Source organism: Homalodisca vitripennis, unplaced genomic scaffold, assembly GCF_021130785.1.
Source record: "Homalodisca vitripennis isolate AUS2020 unplaced genomic scaffold, UT_GWSS_2.1 ScUCBcl_6133;HRSCAF=13205, whole genome shotgun sequence".
Classification (NCBI taxonomy): Eukaryota; Metazoa; Arthropoda; class Insecta; order Hemiptera; family Cicadellidae; genus Homalodisca; species Homalodisca vitripennis.
The window spans coordinates 4,690-32,638 of NW_025782242.1; the positions used below are offsets into that span (position 1 = coordinate 4,690).

At 34.5% G+C, this 27,949-nt stretch overlaps 1 protein-coding gene across 1 annotated transcript; it reads left to right on the forward strand.

Moving 5' to 3' along the window:
• LOC124373664 (glycerophosphocholine phosphodiesterase GPCPD1-like) lies at positions 1 to 27,554 on the forward strand. Its single transcript, XM_046832017.1, has 4 exons — positions 1 to 126; positions 1,062 to 1,192; positions 25,432 to 25,567; positions 27,504 to 27,554. The coding sequence occupies exons 1-4, from the start codon at positions 1 to 3 to the stop codon at positions 27,552 to 27,554; spliced, it is 444 nt and encodes a 147-aa protein (XP_046687973.1).
• The last annotated feature ends 395 nt before the right edge of the window (positions 27,555 to 27,949 follow it).

Consider the following 27,949-nt stretch of genomic DNA (forward strand, 5'->3'; position numbering starts at 1 on the left):
ATGCTAGATTCTTCGATGAAGATTTGGAAGGACCACCAACCATTTCCCACTCTTCAGCAAGCACTGGAGGTGTTGGACCCTACGGTTGGCTTCAACATTGAAGTGAAGTGGACTATGCAACTTAAGGTGAGTATTAAACTCTGTTTTAAGATTAGAGATAGAAAAGCAATTGTTTATTATTTATATATATATATATATAATATATAAAATATCTATATTTATGTATACAATATATTTAAACTAATGGTGGAACAAATTAGACCTATACAAGCTCATAGGGAAAGATATTCCAATGAAACAGGAAGGAAATACTAATTGGAAACTAAAAACAGAAAACCAATTATGACCAAAAGCCAAACTGTAATAAATGTAACTGACTAGTATACGATGATTGAAAAAATGCTGTTATTAAATCGTGTGTGTTAAAAGGTTTGAGCTATTAATTCTGTGATAGTCATGTTGGGTTAGAAACATTTATTGTTATGCATAGTCTCAAAGACTATGCACAGACATGATTTCTGAAAATACTAACGTATATTGTTTGCACCTAAAATATGAAAATATTATAAGTACACAATGTTTCAAAGTGATTATATTTTTTCAACACGAATAAGGCATGAAATTGTTTTATAAATCTTAAAATAACTGTACAAGCTTTAATTGTAATATTTTCAAAAACTATTTTTTAATTGATATTGACAAACTTATGCACAGATTTGAGTTTAATAATTAAAGTAAACATTATTAAAAATAATACAATTAGTACGAAATATAAAAATAATATTCCTGATAAAAACATTATAAAGTACAAACTTTGACATGTTGATTAATGAAAACACTATTTTTACCTATTGTAGTGAGAGAGGGTTAGCTAGCCAAGAGGGATAGTACAGACATACAACCCTTAAAAAATGTAGTGTAAATATTTTCTAGCTCACAGAATCAGAGGCTGTGTGCATCTTTAACTTAGGATTATGGTAGCACCTGCAATACTGGTAGCAACCTAGCGACTTCTTGCAATTTAAAAATTTGATTTGTAGTGATAATATTTTATGTTGCAGGATGGGACATACGAGTTATATCACCCGTTTGACCTCAACTTGTACCTTGATGTCATGCTTGAAGTGGTTCTAAATTACGCAGGCAATCGCAACATCGTCTTCTCTTGCTTCCATCCTGATATATGTTCCATGTAAGTGTTTCTGTAACAGTGTGGTTATTGAAAAATTTCAGAATTTATAATTGTAAATTTAACTAACATTTAATAAATTACGAAGGCTATTCCAAAAGTGACCCACTGTTCGCTTACAGCGCTGGTAGTAGTGGGGGTAGCACTCTCTCCTACTCACACGTCTACGCAGTAGGTCACTCGGTATCTAGCTGTGGCAGTTAGAACCTTATACAATCACTCCTTCATTTTTTGTAGCTTTGTAAAATGTGTGCTGCAATCGAGTTTCCCGCCAAATGCGAAGTGCGTGGTGTAATAGGTTATTTTACAGCAAAAACAATATTCGGTGGCAGCTATTCAAAGGGAACTTTGTGCCGTTGTGGGTGAAGGAAGTGTACGTGAGTTGGTTTGTTTGCGTGAAAGTGGTACGAACAAATATCCACAACAAAAGAGTGACAGGCTATCCATCAGTGGTGAGTATGGAACTTCTTGACAATATGAACGAAGCAGTTGGAGAAGATCAATGTTCCACAACCTTTATGTCTATTTGTAGATTTAAATATGTTGTAAGTAATTGGCTTGTTGTTAACACATTTTATTCTTTAAATGACTACTTAACCTGTGATATTAGTACTTTAGTTTTTTAATAATTAATATTTTGTTAATAGATATATCTCCTGTTATTTAGTTATTGTTGTTCAATTTATTTTGTTGTTATTTTTATTTGTTTTATTGTTATCTATTTATTGTTATTTTATTTACTATTTAATTTATAATGTTTTATATATGTTATATATATATATATATATATATATATATATATGTTTGGAACCTCAGCACTTGCTGGTCCAGGAGCGTAAATCGTGCGTACCTTGTTGGTCATCGCCGCCTCATGCTGGTCCGGGCCTTGAACGTGTTGGTCCCGGACCCGCAAGTTACGAGGCTCTGTATAGAGCGTGTAACATCCTGGACCAAGAAGTGCTGCTTGCCTGTAAAGTTCATTTGATTGTACAGTAGCTCGCCTAGCGTGAGTATAACGAACTAAATACTCGAATGAGGGGAAATCCCCCACCATTCTCGGACCAAGATTTGCCGGGTTTCTGTACAGGGCATACTGTCAAACATTGAATAAAGTGCTTTTTCAAATCAAATCAAATCAGTCTTTATTGCCTTTTAACAGCATACAATATTGTATAGAAGCAGTCTGTATTAGCCAATGTATTAGCCTATCTACTCATTCACACACAATTATACACAAAAAAAAGTTCCTCATCCAGACAAACATGCAATGGCTAATCAGATCCTGTTAAAACGTGTTTCCATTTTAATTGTCTATTTACGGGCGGCTTTCCACAAACTCACATACCGTGTCAAAAGCACCTGACACTAATAGGCATTGAAGACGAGATTTAAATTTTTTGGTACTGCCAATGTTTTAAGATCCTCAGAGAGCCTATTAATCAACCTAACACCAGCCTGCGATGGCAAATTATGAGACGCCACCGTTCGATGTGGTTGACTGCGATAGTTGTCCCTGCCTCTTGTCTCATACTGGTGAATGTTCCTTCCCTGAGCCAATGTGCTCTTTGATTTACAGAACACAGCCACCTCGAAGATGTAGAGGCAGGGCAAGGTCAGTAAACCAAGCTCCCTGAAGGCATCCCTGCACGACTCTCTTCTCTTTAATTTAGAAATGATTCGTACACAGTTTGTTGTTTGCACAGCTACCCCAGAGTCTTACTCCATATGCAAGGTGCGGATAAACAAGGGCAAAATAAGCCATTCTCAGGATGTCGTGAGAACAGTGTTTTGCCAGATTCCGCAAAGCATACAAACCTGAAGTTACTCTGGAACAAACAATTTCAACATGTTTGTCCCAGGTCAGACCTCGATCTAGGTACATCCCTAGGAATTTGATGGAGTCAGATTTCTCTAAGAGTTTGTCATCTACCAGGACAGCAGGTCGTGCACTACCTTCACGCTGTCTCAGACAAAAATCAATTGTGTTTGATTTTGAGCTATTTGTTTTCAAATTGATTTCCGAAAAAATTGGATGCATGAAATTCACTGTGACAAATAAATTAATTTCAAGCTTCTGCAAAGAATTTGCAGTAACGCAGAGAGTCGTATCGTCAGCATATTGAATCACCTTTCCATTCTGGACCGATGAGTTTAAATTGTTAACGTAAATAGTAAAAAGCACTGGCCATGGATCGATCCATGAGGGACGCCATTTGCCATTTTCAAATTTCCTGACATGGCATTTGAGATCTGCACGCACTGGTCTCTATCCTTATGTAGGACGAGATCCACCTGTGTGGTAGACCCCGTATTCTTCATGTCGCTAACTGATGCATCAGTGTCAAAAGCCTTAGAAAGATCGAGAAATATTCTGAGCACCTTATCCCGTCTCTCAAAAACCATCGACAACAATATCCACAAGACTTGAAACCGCATCAATTGTTGATTTGTTTTTATGGAAACCGAATTTTTCAGGACACAGTATGTCAAAATCTTTCCAGAAAACTTTGTAGTTCATTCAAAAACGCATTTTCAAAGATTTTGCTGAAAATTGGCAAGATTGCGATTGGGCGGTAATTTTTGGTTTGATGAGGATCTTCTTTCTTCAATTAAAAGTCGGGGCAATTTTTGCTGTTTTCAAAACATCCAGGTAAACTCCAGATAGAAATGAGGAGTTTACCACTTTTTTAATGGAGTCAAGATACGCTTGGAGCATTTTTTGACTAGCCACATGGACATACCACTGTTGTTACAAGATTTCTTTTAATTTATTTTTTGCACAATACCAGCCATCTCAGCCTTATCGACAGCGGTCAAGATCATAGACGATACCGGTTCTCTACCAAGGTTGCGGGAGAGGGTTTCAGTGAAGCACTCATCACACGACACGAACCAACTGAGGCAAAATACTATTTAAATTTGTCAGAAATTTTTTGAGGATCATCTATAAGTTGGTTTTCAACGAGCAGTAAACATTGTTTTGATTTTTGTATTGGATGTTCTCGTTTTACGGATTAATTTTCCATGCTGTTTTTGAAAAGTTCTCGGTATTCTTTAATAGTTTGTTTAATTCATAGGCTTTAGCACCTTTTATAACTTTCTTATATATTTTTCTATAATTTTTGAAAAATCTTTGAAAATTTTAGTTGTTTGTATTAATAAAAATTGAGTGATAAAATTTGAGTTTTTCACGAGATGTGAGAATACCTTGTGTAACCCAAGTATTCTTATGTCGCTTACTGCGTACTTCAAATTTTCTGTAAGGACATGAAATATTTAAATAATAGAGAAAGCGTTCATTAAAAGCAGTGTAAACTTTATTTGGACACTGAATGTTATTTAAAAATTTCCAACTTTCTCGCTTAAGGTGATAAATTAACTCGTTAATATTTTGAGGGTTTAGAGCTCTTTGGACCGTATTCTCTGCAAGCCTAGTCACCGGATCAAGTCCATTAATCAATCTCCTGAGCGAAGTGATCAGAGATGGCAGGATTGAACACGACAACGTCAACTTTCGGGATGTTGGTGATAACGTTGTCGATGGTTGTACTCGTCGTGGCACATACTCGTGTAGGAGAGTTCACTGACCAATTTAGACCAAAAGCTTGAAGAATATCACGCAGCCGCCGAGTGTGGGGGTCGGGGTGGTCCAGTGCGTTTATATTTAAATCGCCAATTAAGAGAAATAGTTGATTGTTTGAAAACAAAAATTGGTTAGCAGGCTCTCTGGTTTTCCAAAAAAGGATGAACTAAAACTTCGGTTGTTGTTTGGACGGTATATTTCAACAATATTAACTTTTTCGGATGAAATTTAAATTTATATTATTACCAGCAGCCTCAAAATAAAATTCTAGAGTATGAATTACTTAATTTTTTTTCAAATTTTCAAGGGGTTTTTACAAAGATTGCCACACCACCTCCCTTAAAATTGGAACGAAGGAAAATATGTGCTAATTCATAATTTTGCATTTTTTTAAATGCTGATCGGTTGTAAAACAGTGTTCCGATATTACAATAATATCAGGTTTTCGCTCATCGCACATAAGGTCCAACTCTTCTAACTTATTGGTAGCGGATTGAGCATTTAGGTGAGTAATTTTGAATTTCGAAATTTTATGAAAATTTTGAGTGGTTTTTGAAAACGTGTTCTGAATAAATAACGGGATCTGATACCCCTCTCTCGTTTTACATTCGTTATAGGCTCTTCGTTGTTTTTGGACAGGAAAGCGTAATATTGTTTTCGTCAGGTTTTACAGGCGAAGTAGCTTTGATGAAGTGTCATGCTGCATGAGACGGTTCTGGGCAGGACTGGCGAGCGACTCACAGGTATCAGCAACAGCAGGTGAGGCAGCAGGCACTGGGCAGTGTTAGAGACAACTCAGGTGCAGCAGGCGGTCCGACAGCAGAAACCTAGCCCTCCACTATCATTTCGACCAGCAGCTCTTTACCCGGCAATTGCAGATGCATGTCATCCGTGTGAACTGTTTTCTTCCGATATCATTGATATCGAGGAGCTTGAGGTTTGAGTGTCTCACGCATAGCTCCTCAATGTAGTAGTTGGCGAGAATGGTCCGTTGGTTCACAGGATGGCTAACGAGCAGATCGTGAAGATAAGGGATCATTGCCAAGATAACATCGGCCGAACTCAGTCGAACGGTGACTCTTTCTTCCAGGCGATTATAGATGTTGTGTGACTCACCGGCAGCGATGTCGTTGGTTCTGGCGATCAGGATGAAAGCAGCTAGAGGGAAGCGAGGGGCTTCTGGACGTTACATTCAGGAGTTTGGCCCCAGGCTTACATATGCCAGTCACTTTGGCAGCCGATGAGACGCGGCGCTGCACAATGCGGGCCAGGAAACGGGTATTACTGTCACCCTCAATCACAAAATCCTGAAGTAAAGCAACTCTCTTTTAATTTTGCCTTTCAATTTTGGCCTTCATCAGGAGAAGACTTTGGAGGAGGGTGTTGGCCGGATGGTTTATTATTGTTGCAGGTTATTGTACGGGGATATTTTTGTTGAGCTGCATTAGTGGTTGCGATGGTTTTGAGAATGGGAGGTTTTTCGTTTGTATTTTCGAGAGGTTCAAATCTATTGCTGGTCGTAATAGGAACATATTTTTTATTTTAACAGACAATCCAATCACCCGTCGCCTGAGAGTAGCCACAGGAACACCCCTGGACCTCCCTCTCAGCCCGTAGACATTCAATCTCTGCCTCGAGTACTTGAATAGTTGTCCTCAGATTGGTGACGAGGTCGCGAGTCTCGGAGCACTGTGAGACCTGACAGCAGGTGGTCACCGGTGGCTCGCACTGCACAGCGCAGTCTCTTACAGAAGCTCCCGCTGATACTCCGGACAGCGAAGATCTCGCAACAAAAATGCCATTTGTATACCGAAGAAGCCTTGTGTCCGATTCAATGGAATGATCGACAAACCTCATCAGATCGACATTGAGCTGCCTTATCTGCTCCTTTAATCTGCAGTTTTTTTGACGCAAGTTCGTCAGCATCAGAGGCTCCCGACGAGGCGACAGGCGTAGGCCCTTCGAGTGAGTTTGTAGTAGCGGCAGGTCAGGTTTTTGTTGCAGGGGGGGGGGGTTGGGGGTTGGGGGGGGGGGTGTTCTCTCCCGTAGACGCATGGAACGCAGTAGTCTCGCCCGCCGGTGAACTGATCGATGTGGAGGATCTGGATGGAGTGGCGCTCAGCGCAGGGTCCGGGGCCAGGCGTGGAGCAGGCAGGCGGCGAGTCAGATGCAGGCGGAGTAGTAGGGCGATAGCAGCGTCGGTCGCAGACCGAGTCCTGGACAGCGGTGACAAAAGCGAACGCATGGTGACAGGGTGTTCGCCGCTGTGTTTCTTATTGCAAACAGTCAAGTACCGTTATATTTGGATCAGTTTTAATCGATGCGCTGCAAATGTTTTCCCGATACATCGCCAGAATACAGGGTTTCCCGGTTTTTGTTTTTTCTATTGTAAATTGCATATTTTTTGTCAATAATAAATTGATGAATAAATAAATAAATAGATAAAATGAAAAGTCACGATTATTAAAAGAATCTAAGTAATAAATTTATAAGAAATAAAACTTATTAGATTAACAATAAAAACAGTTTCTCTACAGCAAAAAGGTGCTTCTGTGGTGGGAATCGAACCAATGTGTACTGAGATGCTGTGCCGTGACCCCTACTGTTGCTGCCACGCAGGTAGACAAGATGTGGTAGTTACTTCTTGTTCATACGGCTCGTCGCTCTGTGGTTGTGTTAAAAATGGAGTTGCACAGTTTATTGCAAGTCTAACCTTGCTATTTTTGCGACTAGGTTTAGGGTTAAAACTTACAGATAAATAAACTATCCAACTCACTGTAAGGCGTTATTTATCGGTAACTTAAAAGTGTTCTTCAGTGACTAATTCTAACAAAACTGTGACGTAAAACCTTGCAAAATTTCGTCTATGCCAGTGCCGCGCTCGTGTGTACTTTCTTGACAGTATACTTTGATTATCAGTAGGATATTAATACGTACAGATTCGAAGACCCTAATGTTTCATTTTATAGAGCCTAAAAGTTAGTTTTTGCTTTCAAAAATTATTTTTCAAAGTTTGTTATTTCACTTTTCATTCTTCATGTATATAAAACGAGTTCAGGTACATTAAATCAGGTATGCTGATCGTCTGATTTTAATTTCTAACATTCACTCTATTCGCAACAATTTGAGTGCGGAATTACTAAATATATACCTGAAAACTTATTTTATTTCAGTTTCCTTATTCTATACACCTATTGTTATATTCATACACGTATTTCTCATATATGTTACAACCTTTTATCATATGTACATGTTAAAAATTTTATTTCTGATGATAAATAGGCAGTTTATTAACCATATGAAATACCTTGGATAATTACCGGTTTCTCAGATCAATCTAGACCAGAAATTAGATGAGCTACTACCGTTTTGTAAAGACAACCTTTCGACACTGCGTTGAAAACCCAATTTCAAATGATCTTGACGTTTTAACAAAAAAAATTAGTTCCTCAAAAATTTAGGTAATTACTGTAATACAATCAATTACTCGAAAAATTAAAATATGTGGGAAAATATTTCAAAAGCCATGGATATAAACAAAGATAAAGAAAGGATTCCAATTAATTGATCATTTCAATCAAGGGTCAACGAAAGGTTAAAACTCTACGATGTAAAAGATGAAGCAGATTTATTCCAGAAATATTACGCGAACGCCGGGGACCGCCTAGCCCAGTCTTTCCTGTAACCTGGGTCGTCACGAAAGATACTGAGTACCTGGTGGACGCTTACTTCCGGGTAGAATCTATAACGGGCCCCGAACTCCAGCACGTATTCACGGATATGAAGGGCGGCTCGGCTCCCGGCAGTGATAACATTCTAGCTTAATTCCTTCAAATTTATTTGGCCTATTTAATTTTTCCCTTGCTTCATATAATAAATCAGAATGAGGGCATTTTCCCAATCACTTTCAAACTTGGAAAAGCAATCCCGTTTTATTAAGGGTAAAGTAATGTTCATGATTTCGGGTGGACTTCCCAAGTACGTTCATTATTAACAGTAAGTATTCATTAAATTTATCTAGATTAATGAATGTGATTGAATGATAACATATAAAATATATCTTCTTACTGGCCGTTCTTGTATATGTTTATTCTTTACGCCTCTGAAACTAATAAGTTTTAACGTATTGACTGTTTACATTTCTTTCAGTGGCAATCCAAAATCTACCCAAAGAATTATATTGCTTGTTTTTTTACTGTTTTTAACTATTGAATTATGGTATAAGAGCACAATCATATTTTTTAAATTTTTGCTATGACCAATTTTAAAACGGCGCGGCGGTTACCCATCCAAGCAGCTGCCACGCTCGGCGTTGCTTGATCCCGAACCGTTACACTGTGCCATTGGCAAGAGGAAATGTTCGCTGCCACAACTATAAAAAACCTAAGGTTCCTATGGGCTAATAAATCAAATCATAGGATTTAGTTACAAATACTGCTTTATCTAAACAGTGGTTTGCAAGAAGACCTATAATATTTCGTGAAAAAATATCCGTATTGCTTTATAGTACCTTGAGAATGAAATTATGTTCAGATCAAATATTTCCTCTATATCTGAACTTCCTAGTTTAAATGAGGATAAATCACTATAATGGCCATAGTAGGATATTATTAGTATTTAGGAGAACATGATAATTTAGAAAACAAATTTTCCTAAACCAAGCATTTTTCAGACATAATATATTTGTATGTTAAACTTTTTTATTTTAACCCATAAATATATTTTAATGACAGGTGGATTTATTACCAAACAATACAAACTTGGACATGAACTATTTCGATATAATTTAGCGTTATGCTCCTTATAAGTATAATGTGTATTTTTGTGCATTCAATAAATTAAGGGAAATCAAGTTATATGAAATTAAAGTTTAGTTTATCCGATTTCTATACAAATATTTCAATATATTTTAATTTTAGATTGTTTTGTTCAAACGCATTTATATAGTTAAAGGACGAAACAAACACGATAATAGCACTCAAGAATCAAGTACTTAATAAAACCAATATCCGTAAAAGATTTAAGGGTATCGTAGGGGTAACACGTTCACGGTCAAAATTTGTTCAAAGGACTTTTATAATTACTTTCTTAGAAAGAGGGCTGTAGGGTGACTTGAGCAAATTAGCAGTTCTACATCAATGAACCGCAGTTTACAGAAGTTATAATAATGAAGCAATGGGGATTTCCAAAATGGTCATTCCAATGTATGTCCGCTATATTTTTCACTAGACCAGCGGATGTGTTTTGTTATGGGTGAGAGGCATTACGGTGCAGTAACCATATTAAATAAACCCAAAGTCGCAGTTATTTCCTATGAACGATTCCCTTACGGGGAGATTTTGTGTTCATGGAAGGTTTGTGAAATGGCCATATACTCATTTGATCTTTACATTCATGCAAACAATGTTTTGTATAAATAATTTACGGAGTGTTGAATGAGTAGACTGTAGAAAACAAACAACACATGGGCGTTACAATAAATATATCTATTTAAGATATAAAAACATCCTCACGACATGCACAGCACATAGAACGCCATTAAGTTTTATTTAATACTTACTTATGTTAACGAAAGTGATGTATTGCATTTCTCAGTCAACATAATTTGTTTTAGATAAAATATATGTTAAGCGAAACGTACAACTTTCCTCTATGACTATATGACCATTCCTATCCAAAGGAGTATCCAGGAGGCTTTTGGGGTAACCCCCCTCTCCTTATTGATACAAACATTCAAACTAGGCTTATATTTTAACTTACATTAAACAGAATTTATACTCCTTGGCAAACAATGAATCAAACTCGTAGTTCAGTTTTGTTTTTTATTTGTTTCGATATTTTAACTATAACAGCTGACATATAGTAAAACACAGGACTTGTGGCTTTATAATTTTTCTCGGAATGATAAGTCCGTCTGCTACCTCTAGGGGTTGACAAATATAATAAGACACTGTCGCTTATCAAAAGGTGTTTTATAGTTGACCAACATTTAAAAATCAAATAATGAACTTCAACCCTTTGGTAGTGACTTAAAACACACAAAAAGTTACGTAATAACCCATGTAATTTATTTTATACCATCTTTTTAATCAAATATTTACAAAAACCATTATTCCACAAACTACGTAAAGAAATACCATGTTAATCATAATATTATTGTTATCATAATATCTGACTTAAAGTTTGTATATTATTAATTACTTAAGTTTTTATTTAAATAAAAGAACATATTTTATTTACATCAAATTCCACTAACAATATATAAATAATAGAATAATATTAACAAAATATTATCATAAAGTAAATGTGAAACTCTTAATGATATCAAAATGAACTCGAGAACTTTATGCAAACATTAAAAAGTCTTTCCGATCAGATAACTTTTGAGTTTTGAGGCATAAATAATGTAGGACTTAAGTAAACAATTAAATGTTTATAAATTTGTAAGTTCAATTTTTTAATTTTTATATAATTCTAGTTTCTATTTTATGAAGATTTGTTCTGGACTTTCAAACATGTGTTAGTTGTGGAAAACAATATAACTGCAATAATAAATTAATTAATAACAGAGAATTGAGATGCTATATCACGAAAAATATTCAAGTATTTAATTTTTAGAAAACATATATCAGCCTATAGACTGAAATATACTACCGTAAGTCCCCCTGAGAGTATCATGGTCGGTAACGTCAAAACCGTAATTAAAACAGAACAGAGAGAAATATTATGCTCATTTCACTCAACGGCGGTAACTGGCTTTTCGAACAAATAAAGAAAGGCAAAAATTGTCGAGGCATTATGAGGATTAGGATTTGAATGAACAAAATGTATTATTGTTTTTAATAAAATAGTGTTTTATGGTAATGGATTTGAATAATGTATTCTAGTCCAGTAACGTACAGTAGATTTCACGTAATTCAGAAATGAACTATGTTCTCAATATTAAAAAAATCTTATGTTATCGAGATATCAAGGTTAAAATTTAATTTTTTTAGGATTTGAAAGGCCTTGCTAATTTTAAAATCAGTTGAGAAAACACCTTACATGTTTGAGGATAGTAAAAAAAGTCGAGTTAAGGAATAGACAAATACATGTTGTTTGACTAGAAGAAGACAAGAAGAAAGCTGGATTCTGACAATTCGATTTTGTAGAAATAAAATTAACTAAATATACTCGTATTATAATATAACAGTTAACAGATCTAGATTGAATCCTATAAGACTGACCTGTTTATCTATAAGTCTGGTCTAAAATCACAACTCAGTAACTTTAAACTAATGTCACTTTTGACATAAATAGATAAGATTCTCGACAAATGTGTAAGAATTCAGTTACCGAGTTACCTAAAGCAATTTCACATTGTAGCTAACGAAAATTATGGTTTTAGAGAAGGAAAAAGTACATTTGATGCTTTAATTGATGTTACTAAGTTAATTTCATATACATAAAAAAACACGTTATAGTGACATTCCAAGACCAAGAGAAGGTTTTTGATTCCGTTAATAGAAGAAATCTCATTAGAAAACTGGAAATTACTGGAGTTAAGAACGACGTGGAGTCTCTGCAGGAATTATTCCAGTACATTTATCTTTTTGCAATTTCTGTAAGTCAAATGTATGTATGTATTGTTTGGAAACAAATAAATGAAATGAAATGAAATGTTTACTGGAATAAAGGTAATTCGACTTATATGTAGCCGATCAGTCCATAAAGTTAGTATTATAGTTTTACTGTAGAAATTTCTTTTAGATCGTGCGAGATAAGTTCGTTGAGTTTAAATTCTTACATCTCACGTTTATATCACGAAGATTAGTAAAAATTTTCCAAGTTGCACTCAAAAGGGTTCCCACCTGTCAAAATCTACTCTATGTTAGTTAACACTTCTTTAACTGTGAATAACTATTAGTTCTATTGGGCCATTGAATTGTAAGATATAAAGTATCTTGAAGTTTTTTTTGTCTATTAATTAAAAAAAATTATTAAACAAAATTAGCTTCTTACGAAGTAAGTGATAAGTGAGCTTTGTTTAAATAGTCTTTAATAGTTTCGAAGACATATTAACAATTTAACGATTTCTCTAACGATCTAACATCAATATATAGAGAACACTACTCCAATTTTTATTATGCATTGTTTTTCGTTAGTTTTCTTACTAAAAACTATCACCTTTACTTTTTCAGCGTATCAACGTTCTAAGAAACTGAAAAATAAAATGCTAATTTGCTACGAAACAGATTTACGAAAATGTTGTATATTCCGTGCCTGGGGAGGAAATACACTATCATCTCAGATCTATCTTATTGTCAGATCTCAGTTTGATGACTAATAGTTTGTCTAAAACTGTAAATACAAAGAGTATCTAATACGACATTAGAGTCTGTGGCATAATTAGAATATTGAAATTAAAATTGTCAACAAACTAAATAGATTTTTTTGTCCTTTTATATTGGTTATAACAGCATTAACTTTTTATGGTGGTTATTTCCCTATCGCTATAATATTTTTGTGTCACACTTTGTGTGTGCACCCTAAATTTAGACAATGGAGGTCAACCACTCACATACAAGGCGACGGAAACACATACAATTACTGATTATTTGTCTAAAAATTTGTGCAGTTGTATTTGCAGTAAATATATCCTTTATAATGCCTTCGTATTAATAGTATATCGGAGAAATTTTAACATATTTTAGTTAGAATGTAATTTAATTATACTTTATAACCTGTCCTGCTGTGATATTTGAAATTGCAGATTTGCCCTTAATTCAAAAATAGTTACCTTAGTGTGTCTTTCTCTCTATAAAGGACTTCCTGATACTTGGGGACTCTTTGCAAGTCACGTTAGTCCGGGCAGGTATTCCCCTCGGCGCTCGGAGTATCGATTTAAAATAGGACTCACAATGGTCAACCCAGGCGAGCCACACCGCCCGGTTCAGAAGGGCCGGTTTCGTCGTCGGCCTGTTGTAACTGATCATCAGAGCTTTGGCATTTTGGTTGATAAAACCACAAACGCACTCTCATTAAAATTCAAACCATTGATATAAAAAGTACATGCACAATCAGCCACGTTGTTAGTCTACATTTCCACGAAATGAGATCAACCCGGCGATGCCTCAGTTTGAAATTACTGCTGCCACGTTTAGCTTTATAGTTTGTTTATCGTATGATGGTTGTTCCAGATCAGTATTTCAAGAACGCAAATTTAATACAATAGGCATTCCAAACTGGAAAAAGCCTTCCTCTTTTCGTTAATATGTTCAATAGACTGTAATGCATCTCATATGGAGGCTAATTTTAACATATCTACTGTCTTATTGAAATAAAATAGCTGCCAAACTTAACGCGGCTACTTTCTTCAAAGGTCGCTTTCATCTGGTATCAATCCCTCTTTTAGAAAAAATATATTAAAGAACCTTCAGTTTTGTCATTAATTTATATTTGCATCTAAATAACTTCATTGCTTTAAGAAGTAATGCTAGTTGGCTTCCGGCCACGCATCTGAGTCAGATTTTGCCATGTGGCCTTGCAGATTTTGCCTTGCATGCCAATTGTATTTCTTAAGAGGCCCTTACTAGTCGTATCCTGTCCGTCCACATAGGTGACCAATCAATACAAGGATCTTATGAAACAGAATAAGGAGGAAATTCGGTACAGAGAAGAACGATTGTATTAGTAAGCGATGCAGCGGTCACAGAGGAGAATTGATTTTGCGCTATTATTACTTCAAAGTTTTAGGTCCGGCAACGAATGCGCTAACACTACAACTAGGTCGGGCCACCGTACTCTGCTGCATTGATAACACATTGAAACCTTATGAAAAATAAATTCCCCTTAAACTATAACTAAAAAACCCCTTTTCATATCAAAACCATGGTGTTTATATAATTTGCGGCGGTAGTCAGAATTTTAATGACGGTAAGTTTATGGCCGACCAAACTGATATAGCAAAGTGCACTGATGGTCATTCTTTACTGAACAGATGATAGCAAACCCGCATCTTCCGATCATTTATGTATACAACTACTAGATAGATAACTGAGCAATTTAAAATTTGTCTTGCCGACTGGGATCTTTGGATCTACCAGACGACAATAAGACGGCAGCTGCAGTAATTACGTATGTTGTGATCGCCTCGTTTTTTTTTGTACTTGCTCAGTCAGGTACGTAGTTATATTGAATGTATGCTTAATAATCATGTATACTTTTTACCCGGTGATAAAAGGTTTAAGAATCATGAACTGAGCATGAAGAATTAAAAATGATGAGCAAATCAAGAATTGATTTACTTCTTCTTGCTGTTTGACTCAAATGTCACACGTTTTTAATGATAGACTTGTCACATCCGCTAGCAAATTGTAGAAAATTCATTGCTATTCGAGGGTAGCAATCCTTTTGGTGTCCAAGGCTTTCTGCTCTGTTGATAAATTCATGATAAGCCACTGGGATATTTGAGAGTGCTGGATCTGAGGTCAATGCGATTGTGTCTTGAATGATTGTGTGAATTGTGAATATGAGGTTGCGTTAATGTGTAGATAAAATCGTGTAAATTTACTTTAACTATTGGCTATTGCGATACGATGTAAAAATTTTTAAAATAATGCAATAAAGAGATTATTATTATTATTATTTTATTAATGTTTACAGGTGCGACAAAACGGTTTTGTGAATTTTTGTGCTCTTAATTGTCTCAGCGATTCATCATAAACTCGTCAACAGAGTAAAAATGCCTCTGGCACCAAAATAGTTTTGAACTGATCTTTAAATTTAGTTGTTTAATACCTTCAGGGAGACTGTTATTAGTCCGACACCAACTTGAGAAGGCAAATTTCTGAAAGCATTTCTTCTGTGTTGTTGGACTCGAAAGTTATCAAGTTACCTCTACTGCCATGATGGTGAAACCCCCCCCCTTCCAACAAAGCGCACTTTTGATCTGGAGTAAAGGATCACCTTGAGAATAGAAACAGGACAGAGTCAGTAACCCGACTTCCCTAAAAGCATCTCTGCATGACTCTCTGGCTCTCAAACCAAAAATCATTCTCACAGTTCTTTTTTGGAGAATGAAGACCCGTTCCAACTTGTGTTTTGCACAGCTACCCAGAGTTTAATTCCATACCCTAGATGAGGATAGATTATGCAAAAATATGCCGTTTTCAAGACTCCGATGGAGCAATACTGTGCCAAGTTGCGAAGAGCAAAAATTTCTGATGCAATTTCTGCACAAGCGTGGTCGATGTGATTATCCCAAGTCAAACCCCGATCTAGCTACATATAACGGAATTTCGTGGTTTGAGTTTTTATTGTTTACATGTTTTATACTGTAAAGTTCCATTAAATCTAGAATACAGTAAATGTTTTGTTGATAGTGCTAATATTGACAGTGTCCTGCACTGGGCGCCAAAGAAAAAATTTAACTTTTCCTGTAAAGTGACGAGATGTATAATATTTATTGAGAAATTTGTTTAAGGAAAACTGGTAATAATGATTTATTAAAATTTCCTTAATAAAAAAGCAGCAAAGTATGGTATTGTTTTTGATGGAGAAGGATAGGATTGAATTTAAAACCTTTGATAAATATTTTATAAGAATTAAATATAGAGTAATATGAAATATTATTATATTGTTTACCGAGACTCGGCCGGCAAAGCAGATTCGGGACGACTCAGACGAATTTCCAGAGGTTCATATCGGTTTGCTTCCGGAGTGAAAAACTCGTAGAATCATCTATTAAAGTCTATAGTTTTATATTTAAATACATCCATGACCTTTTTTATTGATACAAAAAGCCAATGTAGTTCCTAAATCTGGCAATAATACTAAATATGATTGTATAAACCTCCCACATTTTTAATTTAACCGTTCTATAGATCTCCCCGAGATACAAACGGAAAGACATACATTTCTGCTTTAAAGATTTAGTGATAGATTTTATTTAATGTAACATTGTTTATGTACAATTCAAAAATTAAGTCAAACAAATTTAAAACCTTAGAAATTTATTAAATTAATGAATAGTGTTAGTGCTATTGGTTCAAAATTAGTGAAGCCTGTAACTCGAGGGGCTGGAAAAACTTAATTTATGATTGTCTGTCTGTCTTTTCCGAACGACATTCCGATAACTAAATGTGCTATTGACTTGAAATTGTGCAAGAAGCTTCATATCTATTTGAGGAACACCGAGTTTCATGATGGTCTGTGTCACTCTATAGAGTTTGGTTAGGCACTAGCCAGAGAGTGGTAATAACACTAATATCTTTGTTTCGTATTGCGCACAAAAATGTATACACAATTGTACACTATAGATTAATAATACCTCCTTTTTTCTATTGAGTAATTATTTGTGCATTATATTCATAAAATAAATAATAACTAAAGAAGAAGTTATCAACATACACAAAGTAAATATTTGTTTCGTGAATGCTTAGCTGTTAGCTGTGATATTTTTAGGAAAGGGGTAAATTTATTTAATTAACAATAAATTCAACATTTTCAAAAATAATATTTTGGCCTAACAAATTGCCCCCATGTGCATACTAGTATGTCTAAATTTATTTTAAATCATCAACACACTACAATGATTTTTTTATGTATCAAAGGAATTTTATATTGTGGAAAATTAGCATTTCTTTGTGAAACTCTTTATTTTGCTCGAAAGGTTTTAACAAATACCACACAGTTAGAAAACATTTTATAATACTCTTTTTAATAATATGCACTGTTAAGATATTATAATTGCGTTATCGTCTTCAATTCAAGAGTATTGTCTTATTTAGCTGTTCTCTCTGGAGCGGTTCCCTGATATTTATAACTCCAGGCTTTCGCTTTCTAGATAATAAACGTGCCACTCAGAACACTCAATCATTGAAACCGTTGGCCTAACATAATATCGACTTACATGATGTTCCATTCCAATCGGCTAATTAGATAGCAATATAATCAAAAATCTGTCATAAAGCAATCATTTTCCAAAACTCCTGCTTATCATGAAAATTTACATTGGACTAAAATCCTAGTTACAGTTAAAATATAGACATGCGTAGATATTAACTCCTTCATCATTCAGCTAACGCACTTTTTCCTGTCTACAGTGTCATTTACATCGTAAAAAAATTCAATACTCATGCGATAATTTTATGTAACGCTGTTCTAATGTATTGATTGACTTTACCTACCACGTCATTCATGAGAGGGCGCAATGAAAGCTGATTGAAAAGAGGAAGGAAATTACTTTGCTTTCTCTCAATCTGAAGTATAGGTTAGGTTGCATCTTGAACCTAATGCATAGATGACCACTGCGGTGCTGGCTCGGTATATTCCATCACTGCATGACAGATCAGGTTCTATTACTTCGGTGCTCAGTGCACAGTTTTCAGCTCTGCGATCAGAGCAAACAGTGCATTCAGTGCAGGTGCAGGACACCGAGGAAACTCGCTTCCAGTCCTTCTGTCAAGAACGGGGCGAGTGGGCGAGAGATAGCGAGCAGTCGAATGACAAAAAAATGAACATCCCGCCCCGCTGACCAATATAGAACTCTTACTACCACTACGACAGCGACAATAGTACTCTTGTCCTGCGTGCCGTGACCGTGGTCAGCACCTCCTGCACTTGGTCAGGGATTCATTCATGAGTTTTTCTAAAACACTTCAATAACTAACGCTCGCGCCCACTTAACTCTGTGTTGGCAGCCGATCTTTAAGGTTGACTTTTTGATTATTCCTAATGACTGCAATTTTTTGGTATTAAAAAATTGTTTAGATTCATCTCATAACCAGAAACTAAAAACTGTTAATGATAAAGATATGAATGTTTTAAAGTAGGTGCAAGTAGTCTGGCTGAAGAAAATGTCAGGAATTTATTTATAAAACATTTTTTAACTATTTATATATTTTGTAAAAACATTTTTAAGCTATATTTAATCTTAACAAATTTAATTTTCTCAAATAATTAAAATTAAGAAATGTCACGTCCTGAAGTTACTATTTTATCTACGTACAGTACAAAATTCACTTTTTTATCATCGGCATCGGCCGTTTAATGTGGACTTCATCACAAACATTTTCTCATTTACACATATATTAATCGTAAAAATCCTGTAATATTGCTGTATTCCTATATTATTAACTTATTCCCTTACGACTTATGTTGAGGTAATATGTGAAAAGCTCGTATCTATGATTTGATGTAACTCATTATGTATTGAGGAAATACTTCCTCCCGTGTTTAGTAACTTTAAATTAGTACGAGTATATAGTGGTTTCTTGCAATAAGACGGAAACATTTTATATGTTATTTGGAGAAAGGAATTCAAGTATTATCGTTGGATAACATGCAGTTAATTATAAACGAAATGGGTTCAGTGAAAGGTTAACATCAAAAGTTACAGTATGTTATTTTAACATTTTAATGGTAAATAAGAAACAGTATTGTGCATTGGTGTCCCGTAGCGTTTAAGTGTTGACAGAGTTTAAATCCAATCAAAATAGGTCTCAGTTCCTTATAGGACATATTTGGTTAGGGATCATAAGTACTATCAGACACAGAACTTTGTGACACACTTTTAAGAACGCCTTGCTTTAAGATTTATGCACCAGAATTAGTGCAAACAAATATTCTAAACTCTAGGACGGAAATCAGTAATTTAACGCGATTTACTGAGTGTTTATCCATCGTATATACATAACAGAGATTAGGAGCATTTTGATAGCGATGCTTCCTTTTCCTGGGAAGGAGCGGTGGATTTCCCATATGATATTTTTCTTATATGGAGTAATCTTCATTCGTTCATAACTGTTACAATATTTACTATTTATGTGCTCTATATAGGTTTATTTGGAAAATCTGCCATTTATTCTTGGATTGGTATCCACAAAGCAATGTTAAGCGACCATCTATCTTATCGCTGATTGCCAGGTTCACATCTTAAGGAAATTCTTTAAAGCTGAAACAATTTTATTATTTTCATTTCTCATTTTTAAATACGTTAAACATTTTTTTTTTTTACTTTTGTTAACATCATGTTATTAACCTTAATTATTAAGTAAAAATAACACAAATAGGACAATATTCGTATTGTTTTTTGCTAACATTAACCATAAAAAAAAACATATTACTTTGTAAGTGTTATTATTTTTCAGGAAAATTTTGATTTAATTGAAACAACTATATACGGAAAACTAAGGCGCGGCGTTGAAGTTTCAAAATCAAGCAACATTGGAAACCTCTTCTATATTTATCTCATAAGAGTATATTTAGCTGTTATTACTGTGTCGTGTAGTGTTTAAATCGATAAAAATATCTTGAATTGGTTTTCATGAATGTGAAAGAATTGGGGAGGAGGGCTTATTAGGCTAGCTTATTAGGCTAGACCCCCCAATCAAGTGCAATGCACATATGAGTAAAGCAGCCTTATTCGGCTTAAGCATTAGGTGTGTAAAAACGTTGATATGTATTAAAAACAATATATATTTTTTAAACCTTTTTATCGGTACTTTTACGCCATTCTCTATTTGGGGCGGTTTCCTAACACAAAGAAATTTATAATGATAATCATAAAATAATCAATGTTCAAAATTCGCACCTATAATATTTTACCACAGTTGACATTTAAGAGGCTCTTTTAATTAACTAATTTTTGTAACTGTAGAGACGGAAAATGGAATTTTTAGCTATTTTATAGACCAGTAGGGCGTAGTCCGAAGAGTTTTCGAAATAAGAATATGCATATATTCATCCAAGGAACCCTAAGAATGTCTGCGTAAAATTGCAGTAAAATGGGTTAAATAGTTAAAGCGTGAAAGCAAAACAAACCAAACATAAGCAATTTTCCATTTATAATATTATTAATACCTTCATGTTATATCTAGGCCTAAAAATCATTGATAATAAGGATAATACCATTTTACCGTACGTGCTAAAAAAGTGGCTTGTGGGAATATTTTTATTTTATTCATAATAAAATTCTTAAATTATATTTGATTTAAATATAGACATTTTTAAGGTATGTGTAAACTTTAAATAAGTAATTATTTATGAAAATATATTTTTTCCTTTCCTACAGTTCTAAATTACGTACAAAAATAAAATTTTGATATCCATCCGTTTTTTTTGGTCCTAATTTATGAACTTGACATATATTTTCTACATTCAATGTATGTAAGTCTTAAAAAGCCATTAATAATGCTTTATATCTACGAGAGTGGTCTGAAAAGTTTCCGACCTAACAAACATGACATAATTTTGTGAAATAAAAAAATCAACATAGTCTCCTTGTCACTCTACACACTTCTATCAGCGGTACCATCTCTGTAACCCGTAAAAATTGTACTCGGAATATTTCTCTGAAAAATAATTGTTCACCAAGGTGATTGCCTCTTCACTTGACGATCACATTGTCCCTCTGAGCGCAATTTTGAGATGAAGGAACGAAAAGAATTCGCTTGGGACTGGATCTGGTAAGACGGATGGTTAAGCAGTTAAACCCGTAATTCATGGATTTTCCGCCATCATAACCGCTAAGTGACGAGAAGGTTCGTAGCCTTGGTGAAACATTATATTCTTTTTCTACAAATGTGGGCGTTTCTTTAAAAAATGTCTACCTTTACCTTGTCAAGTAATGATGGATAGTATGCTCCTGTAATGGTTTTTCCTTTTTGAAGCTAATCTATTAAATTAATTCTATTAATATCGCATAAACAGTCGTCACGTCTTTCCTAACGAAAGAAGCAGCATTTTTTCTTTTTTTGAGTCTGTTCCCCTTTTGTAATTTTTTCGGGTGTATAATGGTGTAGTCAAGTTTTATCTACAGTAATTAATCAGCGCATTTGGATTATTTTACCTAAACTGCACCAGAAGAGCGTTGGAAATGCTCTTTATGGTCTAACGTGAGCAAACGCGACATTAAACGCGCGGACAGCTTTCTCATGCCTAAATGTTGATATATTTTTCACTTTAATTCGGTGGTTGTCTAGCACCATTTAGCTAACTCTGTCGATGATTTCATGGGTATTTGCAGTTTTTGGACGTCCCGAACGTTCATCGTCTCTCAAGATCTTATGGCTATTTTTAAATGAAGCAGCCCAAAATTTCACTGAGGTAAATGATTGTGCAGAGTTTCCATACACAGAATCCAACTCATTTTTTATTTAATAAGGCGTATTGCCTTTCAAACACAAATAGTTAATGGCAGCACGATAATCGTGTCCATATCACAAAAACACTCACATCAACTGACTCGACTGTTACATAAAAACGGCAACGTCGAAAATAGCTAAAACTTTTTTTTAGTAACTGTCAACAGACGAAATTCAGTAGCTTTTGTTAACGAACCTTCCATCTTCACGTTCAGAAAGCAAACTTTTCAGACCACCCTCGTATACTATTAACTAACTCCGATATGTTTAATACAGAATTATACAGAATTAGAATGTGAAAAGATCTATGTTGCTTTTATGTACCATCTTTTAATGCAGAGTATAAGGAAGAGTTGGTTTTACCATCTGTGAATGTAGAGTGTGAAACAGACCTTAGCTATATTTTATGGTTTTATATTATGCTAATATGGAGATATGCTTGTGTAATATCTCATTGTGTAATACCAAAATATTTCTTCCCAAATTCAGTAACTTTAAATTAGTGCTCAGTGGTTTCTTGCAATCAAACACTTAATATGTAATTTGAGGAAGTAAATTCTTGTATGATTGTTAAATAAAATACAACCATAACCAGTATAGGCTAAAGTAGTGAAAGACTAACATCACATGTTACATTCAATATTTACAAATTAAAGGGCCAATAAAAAGGGGTAACATAAGAAAACAGTATTGTGCATTGGCCTTCTGTATTCTTAAAATTGTTAAAGGTGCCAATGACCTAAAAATAGGCGAATTTAATAAAATAATCAAATTTGTGCGCACTTATATTTATAAAACATTTAGGAAAAAGGAATAAATTTTAAAACTTTACAATTAAGTGCAGTAACTGAGAACTAATAATATTTTACAAGATGAGCTCAAGATTTTGTCCACAATAAATTGACATGTTAAGACATTATTTGTATAAACTTGGTATAATGTTTATTTTTTTAGCTTTTAGTGAAATCAACTCCCTTCAATATCACATAGTTATAATTAAATTTTTTATGGCAGATTTATTATAAAATGTACAACTTTTATTTTTCATTTCATTCCGTATTTATAATTTTAGGAGATAAATATGTTGCTGGTTATCTTATAGTATAAATGGGTAGATGTAATTCAGCAGTTAGTATGGAATTAGTAGGCCTATACGTGTATACATCATATTCGAAAATTAGCTTAATTTAAAACAATTCTTGGATTTAAGTCCATCTTTGATGATTGGTGTATTATTTTTAAAATGATATTAATGTAGAATGTTTGCATTCTTTTAGTGTGTTAGGGTGATATATGTGATGTAGATGTTTAAAATTTTAAAATAAAAAATACTTTGAAGAGTGCTTTAAAGTTTATAATGTTCTGGCAAAATAAGGCTGTTATTTTATCTATTTCAATGCAATCCTTTCGCTGATTTGCTGGCCACACAACTACCCAGCAATAATTGAGACGCTTGAGGCATAATATTCTCCGTGTGTAAACCAGCCACAGTCAATTAACTTTTATGTTAAATTCACTACATAAACGCGACCCATTAACAAATTAAAAAACAGTATTATGACAAAAATGCACAGCATAGATAAATTTTACTTACATTAAAGCGTGCGCATTACCATATATATTTATAATTGTAAATATAGAAATAGTTTAAACTGAAAATATTTTAATGCGTATGTATGATTTAGAAAATATCATTCTATTGAAATATATGTTTAATATTATGAAATACAATAAATGTCTGTGGGTAATAAGGAGGCCACAGATCAGATGCAACAGCAATTTATGTTTTAAAATTAATGATTATCCAAGATATTCTGTTACTTTTCACCTAAGGTAATATTATTGATTACCTTAAAATGAAATAAATTATGTGAAATTAATGCTTTACAACTTGTAGTTTTACAAACGAAAGGCAAGTACAGGTCTTTTCAATATATTACAATCAAAAGGCAGATGCAGGTCCCTTCCCCTCTTTCTCCCACCACCAACCACACGACCCGCGGATCAACATGTACCGCTTAATTGTACGGTGTATAAAAAGGACCAACAAGGACCGCTCATTACACGCGGACCAGCATGTGGACAAAAGTTTTTATATATTAAAAAAATATTAGCATACATTTATCAAGCAAGTTATAAAACTTAAATGTATACTGAGAACAAATTCATAACACGGTTATATGAAGGTTTAAATAGGGGGCTTGATGGACCTGCATAGGTCCGCTGTATAAACACAGGACCATCAAGTGCCTTGTTTCCGTAAATATATATATATATATATATATTATATATATATATATTTAACAAGATGCTGCGAACACCATATTTACTTTTTATTTTCATTTTATGGAATTTTGAAGGTGATGATAGGTGTACGCCATTTAGTTATAAGAAAAAGTTACGTCCATTGCATTGTCATAAGTGCTTTAAAAACAATAAAGATTCCTTGATTTCTAAGCTTACGGATAAATTTGTGAACCAATGGCTTGTCTGTCAGCATTTCAATGCCGACGATGAACTCAGAGACACTATCACTAGCTGGTTAAAGGTGAAGACAGCAGAACTTTTTGATGAAGACATTTCTGTTAGTCAAAAGATATGATCTGCCTAGATCTTAACGGCAGTTATATATAGAGAAAAATAGAGAAAATATGTACGTAGTTTTCAAATGTATATAATAAAATGTATTTATATGATTGTGTATTTTTAATAACTAAATGGTGGTTACTTCTGGAATAGCCCTGGTATAAGCTACAAAAAGTCATGAAATTATAAAAAATCTGACTGACTAGTACATAGACTTTAACCCTCTCCTGCTCGCAAGGCATGAATCGGACACGGCCACCACATAGCCACTGCAGCTTTTAAAACGGCACAGATCGGCACGCACTGCTTCACCCACTAGAGCCGATAAGTGCTGCTCTCGAGTAGCAATATTTTGTACTACTACGAGTTGTTTGCTATCAGGAGACCTTTACTTTACTTTTACAGTAGATTTATTCCATTATTATTTTGTTTGCTATTTATATTAGTTGTGTGGAAACAATGGCGGATTGTAGTCGTACACTTTGTGACAGTGAAATCGATCTCGTTATTAGTAGTGATTGCGACGATTCAAGTGAATGTAGTGATGTTCAGAGCCTTGTGAAGTGGTTGGTGGCCATTGAGGATGTAGTTCGGAGTGATCACAGTGGCAGTGGCAGTGACGGCGAGCCAGACAATGATCTTCACCAAGTAACTGCGCAACAAATAACCCCGCGCCACCGGCGCCCAGCTGTCTGTGTCCTTATAATACTTAATTATATAAATATTAATATTATTAATTATAGTTAATTACAATGACAGAACGTGTGTAAGTTGATGTGCCACATATTTTGACCGAGCACAACCGGCAGAGCGAATTAATTGAGGTTAGAAGCACCGTGGAGCGCCTGGAAACAATGTGAGCGGGAGAGGGTTAATGATTGCTGGTAATTTAATTGAAAATGACATTAACTTTTATTGTTTCTTCATTTGGGCATATTTTCTTCTAGGATCCGCCTGAAGCAGAATAAGTATCCCGTGATGTTCTTGACCCAAGGAGTTACCAGCAAGTACCCGCCGTACCATGACCAGCGATGTCAGAGTATTCCTATGGCTGTACATTTTGCTGTCAGTCTCGGCATACTGGTAAGGTCATCAGTTAAGAACAAAACACTTACTCGGATAATATGAATAACTTAGCGATGTGAGCAACTCTATGTGTGCCACATAATTTGGTATGAAGAGCTGATTGTCTTGTGATATTAAGTTTTTTTTAGGTTGATGGTATCAACAGTTTGAGTCCTTTGGGGAATAGTCAATACAGTTTTTTCTAAATAATTGAGAAAGTTTTAGTTGAGAGCAAATTTTAACATGAAATTATTTTAACCTTGTGCATTAACTGCGTGTTGAAATTTGCTCTCACAACTTCTTTTGTAAAAACATTTATTTTCAAAGTAAACCAACTAGAAGAAGACGAAACACATACCAAATTAACATTGACTGACTTTAAATAAAAATTAGTGATGTAAATATTGCAGTTATTGATATCAAAATAATGTTAGGTTAAAATTGTTAAAAACGTTAGTGTCAGCTTGTAAATGATTAATTATGTAAGTATTGATATTATACACAAAATTATTGTTTTTAAGGTGGAATGAAGAATTTTAGGGGTTTGAATTTATTTTTTATGTTAAATACATAGCTTTTTAAGATAGGTTTAATAGATACTTTGGTATTATCCGGAGGCCAATATTTTTGGAACAGTTTCTTACCAGGGCCTAAAAATAACTACATTATTAGAAATAACATACTTTATTTTATTTACTGTGAAAGTTACAAGTTATTATGAAAGTCGGTTATTGTTTCCTACCTCCCAAAAGGAATTGTTTTTTGTCGAGAAGGAGGCCACTCCTGCCCCTAACTAACTTCTTGTTATTTACGCGATATAAGTAGATTTAGATTAGGTTGTGATAAATGTGTTTACTAGTAGTCCCAAAGTTAAATATGACATTTAAGATCACTCACATGATCTGAGCTTGAATTTGAGTTCTATCTCGAGGGATGGTTTTCTTTTTTTTCCAGAAGTGAGAGATGGCACTATTGAAGCCCACACTGAGGGCCGAGAGAATTTCCCATCGGTACTTTTCCCAACCTGAGATCACATCCTAGATCGTTCAACATAATCTGACATAGGAAAAGTTGGACTGGAATATATTCTGAGGTTGAGAAAGTACTAATCGGAAAATGCCCCTAGCCATCAGTCTGGGTTTCAATAGCATCCCACACTTCTGGTGAGAAAAGAAAAATATCCCTCGAGATTGTACGTAAATTCAAGCTGAAATAACGTGAGTGCTCGTAAATGTCTATTGTAACTTTTTATATTTTTTTACAGCATAATAACAAATAGTAGATGGGGACAGAGTGGCCTCCTTGCCAACATCGCTTTATTTCAGAAGGAAAAAAAATCAAGAACCAACTGTAATGAAAACATGTAATTTTCTCACACTAAGTTAAATAATTCTTCGGCTGTATTTTCTTATAATGTAATTTTTTTAGGACCCTGGTAAGAAAAAACTGTTAAAAAATAGTGGCCTCTGGATAATACCCAAAATAACGTTTATTTAATAACTACAGAAAAAGTAGAAGCATTTTGTTTTAATCATTTCCATGTGGAAAGTACAGGCATTTAAATTAGAAAATTTGGGCAATTTTTGTAATCAGGCACAAAAAGAACTAATGAAGATGGAAATGTGAAATATTTACAGTATCTACATGAAGTTATAGGGTCAGGTACAGTCACGTAATTAAATGGGTAAATTTTGAATTTTTCAGAATTGACTTAGCATCGTCATTTATTTGTCAGTAAGAAGAATTGAAAGTCATTTTATTGATTCTAACAAATACATTAGCTAATGCAATAACCCAAGTGGTTCAGAGTACACATTAAACTCTAACAAGACTACACAGGACACCCACACTCATTCTACAAGTAATTTGTGCAAAAAACAAAATGAATCCATTTAAATACGAAACATTTAATAGTGTCACCGGTTTTTATAAATAAGTGACTGATTTTGTGCAGGGAATCAATGTCCATTACAGAGGACCTGTTAAGGGAACTCATCGCAAGTAGCCTTGGTCAAGGAGGCTGGGCTGGTGTTGTTCTGTTGGGGTGATGACAACAACGACCTGGTCACCATCAAAACATCTGAAGCAGCTGGGACTACACGCCATAATATATGACAAGTACGTGACCTCTGACTGACCACTTGTTGTTTATCAGTTGGTTTATAATTACATCAAACTGAAACAATACATTTCTAATTCACACAGAATTGAAATATTGTTAAACACAATTAGTCTTTAAATATTTTGTCTTCCTGTTAAGAGCAATCTCCAGTCAACAGATGTTAAATTGAAAATACCAGTAATACAATTCTGATTTGTATTGCTGAAATTAAAGGGGATGGAACTGTGTTGTGATTGGCTAAAACTAAACCACTAAAACCAATTAATGATCAGTATATA